Here is a 15,015-nt window from a genome sequence, read left to right as displayed (position 1 = left end):
AAAAAAGTATTTATTTTGTGAGTTTTTAAGAAAACAGAATTTTTGTCTGTCAAACTCCAGTTTCTAACCAGATGTTTATGTGGCAAACACAGCTCTGACCCACCCTTCAGAAGCTTGTCCAAATGCAGGTATATGCATGCAGCCTCAGAGTGCTCCCCGACACCAGCCTCAAGTTATCTTTTATCTCCCTACTTAGCAGTTAATGTTAGGTATTCTTTCTATAGTGTTTTTTTCTGTTTGTTTTTTGTTTTTTGTTTTTTTTTTCCTATTCTGTAAAATGGAAACAGAGGTTTCCATCCGATTGAATGCCAGGTTTCCATTCTTTATAATGTTTCCTCTCAAAACAGTTTGGAATGAAAGTATTTCAGAAATGTGTGTGGATGGAGGCTACTGGAGATAATCATTTGTTTCATGTAACTGTTTTACGAAAGGTGTGGTGCATTGGAAAGGCTGCTGTGCAGAATGAGCAGCAATCAGCTTGCACAGCCTTTCATCCAAACCTTTGTTGCAGTTAACTTTTTTCCTTTTGTTACATCAGTTAAATGCCCCTTACTGTGCGAGGCCACCAGCCTAAGCCCAGAGACTGAAGGGTGACCTGAGCAAGCTCAGGTCCTTGCAGGCTCCTGTCACAACATTGTGTCTGAATGCTTAGCCAAATATTTCACATCTGCAGGCCCACAGCTGAGTGCTGAGGTCCTCTCTAGTGGTGAGCACTGAGCTCAATGCAGCTTTTGTGGCACGAATCAAGCTGCAAGGGGGAAGAGTTTCTCCTTCCCTGGGAATGCACCTGTGATTCTTATTGCACTCCTGCAGCTGTGCCTGTCTGTTGACCATGCTCTATCAATCCATTCTGAAGAACAATTCTGTAGCTTAACGTAGTGTGTGGGAGAGAGGAGGAGAAGAAAGTATGTTTTGCCATATTTGCAGCTCTGTCACACTGGGACCACGTGTAAATAAGAGTATTCTTCCAGCTGCTCTAATTTAAGCTGCTTGCTATAGGCAGTGTTAGCATCCAAGCAGTATGAGAGTTCAGCAGCTGCCTAAATGTGGTGGCTTTCATTGCTGTGCCTCCTGTGCTGGGCAGAACACCTCATAACACCTTGCTGGTGGTTACTCACTGCAGCTCAGGAACGTTTAGTTTTGCTCTTTGGCTCTGCTTGCATCAAAAGGCCTCAAGTATAGATCTCTGGAATCAACTGTTGGCTCAAACCCTCCCAGAGAAACTGGAAAATTTATGAAGAAAAGGTCTTCTCCTAGTGTAGCTAGTGAGGTGTAAAGCTGACAGACACATCTTGGTCTTAAAAATGTTGTCAGCCCCACCCAGCCTTCATCTCCCATCAGCAGTGTGGCTGCTCAGTGAGTCACATCACATCCATCATTGTATCTTCTGAGCAAAAAGCCCTGTGAAAACAAAGCTCAGCCTTTGTAGCAGGCCTGTGTGGGAATGTGACCCAGTCTGGGCTCACAACATTTCCCATTGCCCCCAAAGAAGCACACAGACACATCATAGATCATAGAGCACCCTAGCATTGTCCCTGCATTGGTACCCACTTTGCTAAAAGGTAAAAATAATGATATTGACATTGGTCTTTCATCTTCACATTGATCTTTTCTGCTCTGGGTGCATCTTGAGGTTTGCTGATGAAAAGGGTTATAAAGGAAAAAGGTGCTGATGACGGTGATGATAATGGGACAAGCAGAGTCCAGTTCCTGAAAAACCCAATACCCTCATTACTCAGAATCAGACCAGACAGTCTATCTTTTAACCTGTTGCCAGGACACTTCCAGTATTGAGGCTCAATGCTTCTCCCACTGACTGATGTCCATCAGACTTGGAGGCTGATTCAGTGAAAAAAGAGCCGACTCTTTCAGTGATTCTCTGCAGTGGAAAAAAAGGGGTGCTCAGCAAGTGCCCGTGCACAACCCCAAGGTGTCATTCTTCCCTCCAGTTATTATTTCTTTGCTTTATTTGAACATGAGCTGGGGATTTTTTTGCAAACAGTAGTGCAAAGTGGCTTACTTTGGAAGATTCCAAATGATCACAAGGGTCCACAGTATTATTCTATAAAGTCAATTTAAGAGCATATGTGCTAATCCCATTTATTTGATTTAGAACTAATGAAAGTTTCAGTAATGTGCAATTACAAGAAACTTAATGACCCCTTTATATTGAATGCAACTTTTCTGGCACCTAATATGCTTTGATGAATTGCTCATGTGCAATGCTGAAAAGCTTCTATAAAGATTTATAATTGTATAATCAATATGGAAATTCAGTCTTATTAGGCTTTTTAAAACTCTGAAATGAGATTTTGGATTCTTTCTTGCTCCCCATTTTCCTACTGTACCTCCAGATTTTTTTTCTACAGCTAATCTGTCATTTCTTCTAAATTCGGAGAAAACCCTTCCTACTGAAACCTGGAAATAAAGGTCCATTCTTTTCTTAGCATAACTGTCCTCAGCTGTCTTTGTAGCACCGAGGTAGGAGATTTCTTGATAAGCTCTGTAAACTAGACTGAAAGTATTTTTCCCAGAGCATAACTTAGATGTAAAATGGAAATGCTAGAAATGATAAATCGATCCAGAAATGGCGAGTGAAGTGTCTCCAGGTGCTGGAGTGTGTCAGCAGCCTCACTGTTTCTCTCAAGCCAAGTGGCATAAGCTTCATGTGCAACTCACAGCAGCATGTTCCAGGCCAGCACTGAGGGCTGATCCACGCATGTTGGAGATCCCCCACCCTGCAGGGAGCTTCCCTGGTAGACAATTCCTGCGCCAGGCTTGGGGCATCACAGCTTGCTCCTGACCTGCTGCCCCTTCTCCATTTGCCATCTTTGGGACCACCAGCTGGATTCAGCCTTGTTCTTCCAGCCCTGGTATGCTCTGATTGCACAGTCTTGAGTGCAGCCCTCAGCTCAGTTGTCTGCCAGTTGGGTGGTACCATCATGGGATGGGATCAGAAATATGAGAGTAAAAAGAAAAGGAAGTTTCCTTTTGCTGTGTTTGAGGTTGACAGATGCTGCCTGAGATGACTGGAGGCTAAGAACAGGCAAATGAAGAATTGCTTTCAATTTCTCTCGATTTTGTATGCGCTCTTGTCATGCTTCAGGGCGTGATTCGTGAGTTTTGAGCACCAGCATCTGACAGTATTATTTTACTGCTGGGCACTAAACTGGAAAGTAACACTGATCATGACAGTGAGTTCGTATCATTGTGTTTCACACAAGAGGGGCAAATTTCTGTTGTTTCTAGCAAAACAGTGTCTGCTCTTCCTTCTTCTTCCCTCTCATACCCACAAAGCTTCCACAATAGTGACCTCAGGTTTTGGCTGTCTTAGGTAGTATTTGCATAGTTCTTCTGTTGTGTGGAAATTTTGCGTAAAATGTAAAACACGTCTGTTTTGTTTCCCTTACAGATGCTTTTAGGAACGTAAACACATAATTTTGGTTAAAATGTGGTCTGTTGCCCAGCCCTTCCCTCATACGTGCATGTGTGTGTCAAATGCAGCTTGTACCATAGCAGGGCTAGTCCTGCACCCCTGTGCAGCCCAGCAGCTCAAGGATAGACTCAGTGAGAGCTACTGAGAAATTCCCTGTAGACTTAGATTCTTTGGCTTAAATGCTAAATGTGAGCACTGCCTTAAAAACAATATAAGGTTTGGAACCCACTGTTCTGAGAATCACTGCCTCTCTGCTGATTCCTGTGTTAGTTACCAGCAGCCAGGGATTCAGCCCTAAGTGTATGCAGAACAGGAGGTGCAGAACATTGGCAGGGTTGCTTATGGGAGGGATGAACAATCCATTCCCAGTGTGCAGTCTGATGAGATTCGTTTAGTCTGAGCCACAATCAAGAGCCACAGTCAGACTCTGCCACAAGTGTTGTCACCACACTGCAGGGAGGATCCTTACCCCTCCACAGAACAGTAGCTACGGGAGATTGGAGCTACTGAAATAAACGAGGCAAAGGACAGAGCAGGTAGGATAATGGCTCCATGTTATTGGCTGTTAAGCACAAAACCCTGCATCCTGTCAAGCCTACATTCGTATGGGAGGATCACATTTTATAAAAAACGTGCTACTTGTTGTCACTCACTTGCTCCACTGTCCCATTCTCAGTCTCCAAAAATAGCATGGCTTGTGGTGATAGTTTATTATGATTAAACAGATAAAAATAAGTTTAAGGTTTTAACACATCCAGGACACCTGAGATAACACAAGATCTGACTTCTTATGGAACATGTAAAGTTATATTTTCCATAGCTTCACAGGACTTGTTTTGTTTCAGTTTTAATTCAGTAACCTTCAACACGATCTATAGTTTTGCATTGCAAACTGGCGTCTTAAGAATTTGTCTTTAATTCTTAGCATAATAGTAGATTTGAAAATATTAGTTATTTAAGACAACTCTCTTTTTTTCAATGACTTAAGTAATATGTCTGTATTCTGTGTTGCAACTTTTGTGCGTCAGAGAGGCTTATTAGTAAAGGGAAAGTAGGGACCCAGATAAAAACTAGGATTTTACTCATGTGATCTGGATTCTTTAGTGAATTTGAATTCCTCTTGAGTGATGCTAATATTTGGCATTTGGTCTGAAATAAATGGCTTACAAAAGCACAGAAACCTGATGAAGCAAGGTGTGTCATCATTTGTGGAAAAATCCGAGGGCAGTAATTGAAGACATCAAAGTGAATGCCATACTGTGCTACAGGTAGCATTATGTTAATGTCACACTCCTAAACTCCCTCCAGAGTTGTTTCTGTATAACCGTTCATATGCTGCATAGTGACAGCGTGTTCAGAGCTGTGCTTAATGGAGAGGAAAACAAGGTTCTTTCTCTAAGACGCTTGTGGCCAATGAACCATTGGAGGCAAAGCACTCAGGAGTATGTTTGCACTGTGCAAAGTAGTACATGAAGATCACTGGCCTGGGAGCCTCTGTAGTTGTAAAGCTTGACTAACAGTTATAGATTCTGTTGAAAGACAAAAATTAGTTTTGCTGTCTGGACTGCACCTCTTTTCTGAAGATTGTTCAAATGTGAGACATAGATATGCAGTTTGACCAGAGCCAGGCCATGGAGTTCAAACATGGCACTGCATTGGCTGCTTAGTTCTGCCCACTTGAGTAATGAAGAGTATTATTCACATAGGCTTTTCACACATGTATCTTGAAAGATGCAGCTGGTATTATTTGTATTTTCCATGACAAGTGCATCAGTCAGAGCAGAGCAGGTCACTTTTTGTTCCTTTTTGGTGAGAGAGCATTACATTATTCTGAACCTTTTGCTTCAGTTCTGTGCCATCGTGGAGACAGTGGTCTACAGTGGTCACAGGTGGGCAAGAAGTAACGAGGAGAAGTTGGTCTGTCAGTTGTGGAGGTGCCTTGGCTGTTCCCACCAGTGAGAAACTAAAATTGGTAGACAGTGAATAGGACAAGGGGGAATGGTTTTAAACTAAAGGAAGGGAGATTTAGATCAGATATCAGGGGTAAGTTTTTTTACTGAAAGAGTGGTGGTGTGGTGCTGGAACGGGTTGCCCAGGGAGATGTGGAGAACAGCAGAAACTCTCCCGATGAATACGAGCCCTCGAGTTTTTCCTTTGGAAACCTCCACTGGACTTCTTTCTTCTCCCAGTGACCTGACAGTCTCTGGATGAGTCCTGTGCAGTATGGGCAGGAGGCAGACATGAGGATGGCAGTACACATGGCTTGCAGCAAGGCCAGCAACTTGAAACATTCACACTTGTGCAGTGTGAATGAGTCCATGGGAGTGGAGTCAACCTGGCTGTGTCTTCACACAGGACTGTATTAAAATTATCAGTCTGTATCTCCTTTTGCAGCAGACAAAAGAAGACCCCAGGACTCCATTTAGTTTGTCATACTGCATCCCAGTCATTAATCTATACTTGTGCATTGATGTCATTGAAAAAAAAAATGCATCTTGCAAAGAACTCTGTGCGTTTACAGCCTCAGCACCGTTACCCATACTCATTGTCCAAACCTCTCTGGGACATTGCAGAAGTGGACTGAAGTCAACAAAAAGATGGTCACTGATTTCCAGAGTCTTTGGGGTGTGATGTGTGAGCAGTCTGAGGCTTCTGCTGACCAGACATAAGAGCTTTAATTAAGAAAGGAGAGAAAAATAATGGGTGAAAGAGGAAGATCCATAATAGCATCAGAGTTTCGCTTTCAGAAGGCTCTCAAGATTACTTAAAAGGTGTGCTTTTTTTGTTTGTTTGTTTTTTGGTTTTGCAAGAAAAGCTGTGAATAGAGAGCACGTTTGTATTTCAGACAGTTAACAAAGGACCTGCTTCTTGTTTAAATTTGGCTTTAATTTGCCTGGCAAGAGGAGCTGCAGGAAGGTCAGACTGGAGCATAGACTACTCCTCAGGATCGTGCGGTAGAGGCCAGTTCTGCCACACTGTCCTCCAAAGTGTGGAAGAGGAACACCTGTGCCATGGCCCACTCACTGGTGTTTGCCTAGTAGATCCATTTCCATGTAAGAATATTGGTAACTTCACAGCAGAAGCTCAAGAGTGCAGCCATAGGGATTATCACCATTAGCAATGTGGGCAGAGATAGAATATGTTTTCAGAGTGCCAACATTCCCTCCCAAAACTGTAGGTGCATTTCTTTATAATTGTGGTTTCAACCCTGTCTCTCAGCTCACCTTTCGTTTTTTTTTCAGACTCCTGGAAAGATTTACCTTTAGGAGTATTAAATGACACATGGCTAAGTCTTCCAGACTCTCATCTTTGTATACCCCCAAAGAGCTCACCATTTGTAGCTTCTCTCCACTTCTTGCCTCTCTGACCTTGTAACTTCTTTGTTTTCAGTGGGATCAATATCTGAGATGGAAGGCAGAACTGGGTCTCAAAGGAGCAGTTATTAAAACAAGAAGCCATAATGCTACCTATAGGGAAATTAGTCATCAGATAGAAGGAGAGCAGAAGTCTGTAGAAATTTGAACTTTTTCCAGTCGATAGAATCCACGTATAGATATATCTGGTTGTCCTGTTTAGTGCAGGAACCCGAACTGTTGCATCGATAAGGCACTGATTTTGCTAATTAGTGAAGCAAAAGTTTCCATTGCAAGGGCATTTTAAAGAGAAATTAAACACAAGAAAAAAAATCCTCCCTATTAAACTAAAATGTGGTGTAACAGCTCACCACATCCTGCTACTGTGGCATCTGCTGTTTAGAAAAGGAAAGGTTCCGCTTTCAGACGCCTTGACAGGTAGAGAGGTCACATGTTACCTGCATTTCTCAGCACTATTACTTCTTGAGTTCATATCAGTGGAAAAGCTGAACATGATGATGGAAAATATCAGTTGAGGGAAAGCATTGTGGGGAACTGTAGGTTTTAGTGACAAAAGCAACAATGCCCATTTTCTCCGCCAAGAATAACACTGAGGATTATGAATACTCAGTTTATGTTTTAAAAATGAGTGTAAAAACTTTGCTACCTTTTTTTTTGAAAAATGTTGCACTCATTGAAAAACACAACTAGTCTTGGAATGGTACTACAGATATGAATGTATCCAAGCAGCTGCTGAATCAAAGACCAGCACTTGCTTTAGAAAAGAAATTCAAACCCAGGCCAACATGTTGCTTACACTGAATGCTATTGTTCTGTGTCTCACACACAATCCTGTTGTAGTAACAGGTTTGTAAGCCAAAACTAGATCATTCAAGGCAAGGATATTTTTTAATAAACATTTTGTTAGTAATGTGGGAGCAAAGGGAAAAATATAAATTACTTTCTCTGTAACAACAGCATACTTTACCTTTCTTAGTTCTTGGTCCTACAGGACCAAGCAGAGCCCTGAGGATACTATAGGGAAAGGAAGTGATGGATGGCAAAGGCACTGCCAAACAGGAAGTGACCAACTTGTTCACATGGCATATGAACGATACTATCAAGAAGCAAATTTAAAACAAGAAGAAGTACATTTTCCATCAACACATCCTTCAACGGGATCCCCCTGAGCCCATTGCTGCAGGAAACCAAGAAGGCCAGGTCAGCCTTGGAAGACTATTAGAGGATTTCATGGAAGAAAGTCCATCTAACTTCCTAAGAAATAAAGACCCAGAGCTCCTCTTGCTCCTGAAGCCCTCCAGCAGTCAGGAGGTGTAAGGGTGTTAAAGAAAGCATCACTGGAGGCATGTCTGGTTCCTGAATAATGGACTTCTAGCAGTTGTCAAATACAGACCAGATGGACATACAGGATGTTTCAAAAAATCAGTCTTTCAATCACAGAATTTCCAAATAAAATATTTCCCTTAACATCCAGCAGGGTTAATATAATTTGGAGTATAAAAGAAGTAAATTTTCCAGAAATTCAAAATTAAAAAATGTTGAAGACACTTCTATGTCTAAACTGAAACCATTTGAGGAATGTCATCCAAATTTGCATGTTACTTTGACTAAACTGCATTTTCGGCCCAACTTCTGTCTGTCGGACCTGGAGTGAGAGTGGAGCATCTTCATGTGAGTGCTAGAGCAGACAGGTTTCATGTCTCAAGCTGAGCCCAGAGAGCTTCACCCAATGCACAGCCCACGCGTGCCTGCTGCCTGTTCTGTAGGCTCCCCATCTCTGGAGGCATTTCCTTCCAGCTTCAGGTGCCTTGGTGGGCAGCTTGGGGAAGCCCGCTCTAGGCGCACTTCCCCTTTCAGCTCTTGTGTTTAGCACTCTCTGTGCGCAGTCTGCCTCTACACTATCAGCTGCTCTGCTGAGTTACCTGTCCCCCCACTTGGGGCTTGCACCTTGTCTATCTCTGTGACTTTGTTTCCATTTCACTATCGGGAATTTTTGCATCTTAAGCACAATGGTGGGTAAAAGGGAAGAAATAGCAGTGACCTGTGTCTGAGCCCTGCTATCTGTGAGCCGACATGGATGAAGCTGATGTTGAGCATACTCATAGCTAATTTGACTCTGTGAGATTTGGTGGCAATGGCTACACTTCAGTTCAGCGCTGTCATTTTGTAGTGACTGATGTTGAAAAGTTGACAGATGTTGTTGTGTGAGAATACCAAACTTGACTTACTCATCAACATAGCAAAAATTTACCTGTTAGGAAGTATATAATAAGAATGCACGATAAAACCAAAGATCCGATCTGTATCCTGTTGAGGTCAATGACTAAATTACCAGTTGGTGACAGCTTTATCTGGCTGCTGAGAGCTGAAGAGGGCATGAGCAATGAACCAAAGCAGGTGGGCTCCCAGATGAACAGTCATGTCACCTCTAGAGTAAGTCATGTCTGCAGGGCTTGAGTGACAGAAGATTCATCTGAGGGCTGGAAAGGCTGCCTCTAAGGGCCTAAGCTGGTTTTGGTGATGGACTTCTAGCTTTTAGGTGTTTGTGTCACCAAGTTGCTTTTTCTAAATTTTAATGGGGAGAATCTTGTGCTGTTAGGCTGGGGGATATTATATGTGAGAATTTTATTGAACAAATCTAGAGCACCTCAGCTTATGTCTAAGCATTTAGCCTGAATTTGAGATACCTGAATGCAAACACTGTGGTCGTGATCACCTCTGTTTCTCCACCTCCCTGTCCTCACAGTTGTGATACTTACTTTCACACTGTATAGAAACATTGTGAAGATTTGCTATCTAACGTCTGATAATTGCCCTGAATAGCAAAGTTAGGAAAAAATGTAATATTAACTGACCCATATGAGGATTTGTTTTCATCGTTGCACTCGGCACAAAGATACCACTGTGAGTTTTGCTCTGTACCCAGTGCTAGTTTGAGAAGTTTATCAAAGAATCTATCTTTACTAAAGCATCATGGAAGAACTGTCCCAGAGAAAATGTGCACTGTCTGCATTCAAGGTAGAGATTCAGTTCAGGAAGTTGCCCAACGCCTTGCAGCACGTAAATGGAGTAGCATTTCTTGCTGTGTTCAGATGGCAGGGCAGTCTTTGTCACACAGAATGGCTGGTTGCTTAAATTTGTTTCCCTTGTTCAGAAATACTAAAGATAAACCCTGCAACACTCTCATGAACTACTTTGCCTTTACATCTCATTTCCATGCTGCGTTTAGTCTGCTGCCAGAAATATGCAGTTAGTTACAAATGCAACTGATATTTCTTTCTTAAGTATGGCACTGGCAGAAGTGGTTGCATTGGCCAGGACCTGTGACATTAATCCTGATTGATTCATGTGCTAAAATTACAAAATAGGCAATAGGTCTAAAGAAAAAAAAAGCATATGCATATAAAAAATAAAAACCGACCACTCATTTCAGGAAGTTGGTTTTAGGCGGGCTCGGTCTTTTCCAGTAAACACATGGAGTTATCTGGATGGCTGTGAACAGCAGCCCACAGGCAAAGGAAAACTTGGGCTTTTCCGTGGCACTTCCATGACGTGAGCATGTGTTTCCCACTCCCAGCATCTCTCACTCAGAAGCAGAGATAGCGTGGCTGATGGCATTTGCTCTATCTTCATGTAAATCAGGTGGCGGCAGTCGCTGCAGGAAGGTGGGGTGGAAATAAAAGGGATGTTGTGTAGTCCACTGTAGACGACCTTTGCCAGGTTCTGTCATTTCCTGTCCATCTGCCAAAAATCACAAGCTGATAAATGGAAATAATGTGAGTGTGGGAAACTGTATTGCTTGATGACAACAGGGGAGGGAGAAAAGAATGAAAGAAGGCTCGTGAATAAAGAAAACATCACTTTATCAGAGATGCAGTTTGACTGTTTGATGCTGTGGTAGTGGACGTCGTTTAATCTCTTCTCTAACTCTTGCCAAGGGTTTTAATGTGCTCGCTCCTCCTACCTGTCTGTGCAGATGGGAGCAAGGACTGTATGTCCATGTGTGCTGGGCACTATGAAAGGAGTTTATGCATTTACAGACGTTATCAGCTATGGGGAATGGGGGAGCACATGAGTTTCTTTTCTCTCTTTTTTTAATGCCGGCCTACAGTAAAAAAAAAATCAGCATGTGAAATGGTATCCTACCTAGGCATTGCTGCTCAAATGCCCAGTTCAGCTGGCAGCTTTGTGCCATTAGCACATACAATGTCTAACATACATTCCAAAGGGCTCTTATGATTCTGTGATTTCCTGTGGTTCTCTTTATTTTTCAGAGCCAATTCTAGAGGAAATGTAAGTGATTGAAAATGTTAAATATGTTTGGTGCAATCAAGGATCTAGGATGCTGCTGTTCTTGTGATGTCTGGTGTTACTGAGTATTTAGCATGTCAATAACCTTGGTTAATCTTGCTGTTTTGCACTGTGATCAGCCTTTACTAGCTATCTCGTGATGTTTTGCTTAATGTTCAGAACTGCACTGAAACTATCAAGTTTTTGCTTAATGTTCAGAACTGCACTGAAACTATCAAGTGGATGCAGGTTTGCAGGGCAGTTCTGCTCCTGCAGCATTGTGATGCTAACTGAGTCATTTTTTCCTGTGTTCTTTCTTTGCAGTAAATGAAATTATAAGGAATGACCTTTCCAGCACCAATGTCCATTCATAGCTTTCCATACGGGCCTACTATGAAATCCACACACTTTTGACTTAGCTGGCATGTCAGCTCGAGTGCAGAGACTCCGAAAATACTGAAGATGTTAACCTGGTAGCACTCTGATCTTCCACGTTACTGAATGTCAGGAACTGAAGATTTACCTCTTGCTTGCAAAGAAGTAGTTCCTCAACTTCAGCTGATGAAATAGCTTTAAAGAAAATCATCTCAAAAGAAAAAGGAGGGAGTATACTCCAAGACTGCTCGTTTCATGGGACAAAACTAGAAAACTCAGCAAACCCTTGAGTGCTTCTTCCCAGTGCTGATCTTTTCAGCATGGCTCCACTGGAATAGAGCCCTGGAAGTGCCTTATTTTACCAGGTTGTGGCATCAGGGCATTTTAAATAAGCTTTGAATTTGCTACCATTAAAAGTGTTGGTAGGTAGAGATGTAGAGCTTGCATTCTGGGAGTGACATTGTAAAGATGCTTAAGACTGTGCAGCAAAGTAGGGAGTGAAATCCCTATCCAGCAAGATGTGGTTATGAATTCCAGGATTTCTTTGCATTTTCTTTGTTGTAATGTATATCTTATTGCCTTATTCTCAGTGCATTTCAAATTCTTTTCATTCGTCATCATCTCAGCTTTCTTTAGCATATTGTCTTTATGTGCTAATGAATCATAGGATTGTTAGTAGTAGCATGTTAAGGTTTTAATTTTAATCTGGCTTCAGTCGTAGCACAAGTGAGTTGAATAGCACAAAATAAAAAAGGTTGATGGACAAAAAATTGAAATCTATCTATTACATGATAGATGAATGTGTATGCATGTACATACATACTAGTATATATGCATATATTTATATATGACAAATAATATAGATGATTGCCTGGTCAGGGCACTGAGTTTAGCAATAATTTCAATTTCTGATAATGCATTTCAGATCCACAACAAATATTTCCGCTACTTCTTTTGAGGGTTTGTTGAACCTAAAGCAGGTATGCATTTTCTTTCCTCATGCAGTTAAGCAAGCACTTTACATAGGCAAGGAGGATGCATACAAAATACACGTTATTTACCAAATGGCAAATTATGAGTTAAAGTAACTGTAAATAGCAGTATGGAAGAGTGTAAAATATTTGTTCAGTTATAATGTTATTATTCCGCAGAAGCCTTATAATTCTCTGCTACATGTATGAAAAAGAATATTACCAAAAAACCACAAGGGTTTAATATGCAGCGCTGTATAGTGTGTTTTCAGATTAGCTAATATTTCTGAAGCTACAGATAGGCATGTAGTGTAGCCTTCAACATTGTATTTTTTACAATCAACTGCTTATTATATAAACAGCAACAACCTATTATTTCGTATAACCAAAAAGTAAAAATAAATAAAATAGCATGACTTAAATTAAAAATGTTTAACATTAATATTGTGCCTTAGGAATCTGTGCCCCCTTCTGGAACTAGGCCTGAACTACACCTCCGTGCTGAGGTGACTCATTAACCGCGACACAGTAAAGATGGAACAGGTTTCACAAAAAGGTGAAACCCTATTAAGCATTTTAAAACATTATTCTGCATAATTATGTCTTACTTTCTTTATTAAAAAAAAAAGAAAGCCATATTTGTCATATTTGCACATTACTGTGAAGACATGAGAATATAATATGGCTATATGTACATAATATGCTGTTATTGGTCCTTATAATAGTCTGTTACTGCTCACCTGTTTAATCCCAGTTATTTACCCTGTATTTACCACTGTAGACATTGCATGAAACATTTCTTATAGACTGCCATATGAAAAGTAAAAAGCTTGACAGACGTCAGCTTGACTTGTAGCTAGAAAATAGATCCAATAAAGCAAAATGTTTTGCTGGAAGCTAGTCTTAGAGTGGTTCATTTTACGTTATCTTGACAAATCTTCCTTTCTCATATAAAATATGCATTTTTACGTTATATACATATATATGAACATATAAATCCATCTCTTCTATGTGAAGCATCCTTCTGCATCCTGCTAATATAATCATCTTAATATGGAAGAAAAGTCTCTTGTCAACAGACTCTTCTTTATTCCCCCCTGCATTTAAAGACATTGCTGCCAAGGAAAGAAATTGATATATGATATAATTATCAGATTTTATTATTTCAGTGTTTCAAAATTGTTGACAAAGTGTGCATGGAGGACTCTCTGGTTATGCCAAAGCTTTTTTTTTTCATGTGCATAAATACCGTGGGTGAGGCTTTTTTGGTACAGGACAAACACAGACACATCCTCCATCATGTTTGCATTTCAGCAGTAATTTTAGAAAGGCTTTCAATTGTATGGTTTGGATATGTTGCATCTCCTTCACCCTTATTTTTATTTTTCCTCTTTAACCTATATAAAAAACAAAACAAACAAAAAAAACCCTGTTACCTTTAAGCCTGGATAATGGAAGATTATGCATCTCTTGTATATGTATTCATAAAATAAAATGAAAGCAAAAATATTTCCTGTATGAGACTATCTTGTTTTCAAACGTGTGTTATGGTTGTTGTTCTCAATTTATGAAAACACTTTTCACTGACCCCTTTTGAAAACAAAGCAAAACCAAAAAGCCACAATGCTTTGAATATAAGCACAGCCCTTACAGTCATGTTCAAAAAGACTTTTGCCATAGATAATTCTTACAGCGCTCTGATGAATTTTAAGTGGTAAAACAAGCTACCTTATGCAGCAAATTACTTGCATCTATGTAGACTCTTTGTACAATAATTTCTTTTGCTCTCCCTTGAACTATTTCTGAAATGTGTGGGTTGCTAAGGGTAGGCTTTGGATCTGCATTCTTCAATGCAGCACATTCAAGAGACATTTTGGTTAGGCTGGAGGGAGGGCTGCTCACAGACGGGCAGAGAGGGATGTCTTGTTTAGAGGTGCGTGTGACAAGTGTGATGGGTGACACTCCCTGAATTCCCTTCCACACCATGAGAGAAGACACAAATGTTTATTTAAGTCTTTGATGGACAAGGGCCTTCCTCTGTCTTGCATTTGTTTTCCTGTGAGTATAGGGTGACACACGTTGCTCACTATCACACCGGGCTTCAGTGAGTCCACTGCTGAATCCCTCCTCCCTTAAGGAGAGACATATGCTCCAAACCTCTTCGAACCCAGACACAGCCCAACTCCTTAGACATCAGTCAGAATTCTCTGCTTCCCTGTTTGCGGGTTGGAAATACTGATATTACTCCTCATGTGGACAGCATAAGCCTTGTTGTTGATGAGGTTCCTGGAAAAAGGAAAATACTGAAAATGCTGTCACACATTCTTTATATCTTCCAGAGACAGTGGCATCCTTTATACCAGAGCAAAATGTCTGGTCACATGCTGAATTCATTTGAGCAACATACTTCAGTCATTGTGCTACCTGGCTTCCTGTGAGCTTCCTCTCATTTCAACAAATCTCCTCGTCAAAACACAGCAGGCCCAAGCACTGCTGCATTAACCACATCTTGCCCTTTTCTTCAAGCGAAAAGAGTTTATAGCAAACCCCTTGCTGACTACTTTCATTC

The 15,015-nt window shown here is 41.0% G+C and overlaps 1 protein-coding gene across 3 annotated transcripts in view; it reads left to right on the top strand.

Annotated features, from left to right (window-relative positions):
• Positions 1–13,955, top strand: part of NFATC1 (nuclear factor of activated T cells 1) — a 106,439-nt gene extending 92,484 nt beyond the window's left edge. For all 3 annotated transcript variants that reach the window (XM_010708284.2, XM_010708281.2, XM_010708283.2), the window contains one exon: positions 11,425–13,955. In XM_010708284.2, coding sequence (XP_010706586.2) covers positions 11,425–11,427 — 3 coding nt within the window. In that variant the 3' untranslated portion in view covers positions 11,428–13,955. The remainder of the gene's footprint in view (positions 1–11,424) is intronic.
• The last annotated feature ends 1,060 nt before the right edge of the window (positions 13,956–15,015 follow it).

Source organism: Meleagris gallopavo, chromosome 3, assembly GCF_000146605.3.
Source record: "Meleagris gallopavo isolate NT-WF06-2002-E0010 breed Aviagen turkey brand Nicholas breeding stock chromosome 3, Turkey_5.1, whole genome shotgun sequence".
Classification (NCBI taxonomy): domain Eukaryota; kingdom Metazoa; phylum Chordata; class Aves; order Galliformes; family Phasianidae; genus Meleagris; species Meleagris gallopavo.
This window is presented reverse-complemented; position numbering and strand designations above follow the sequence as displayed.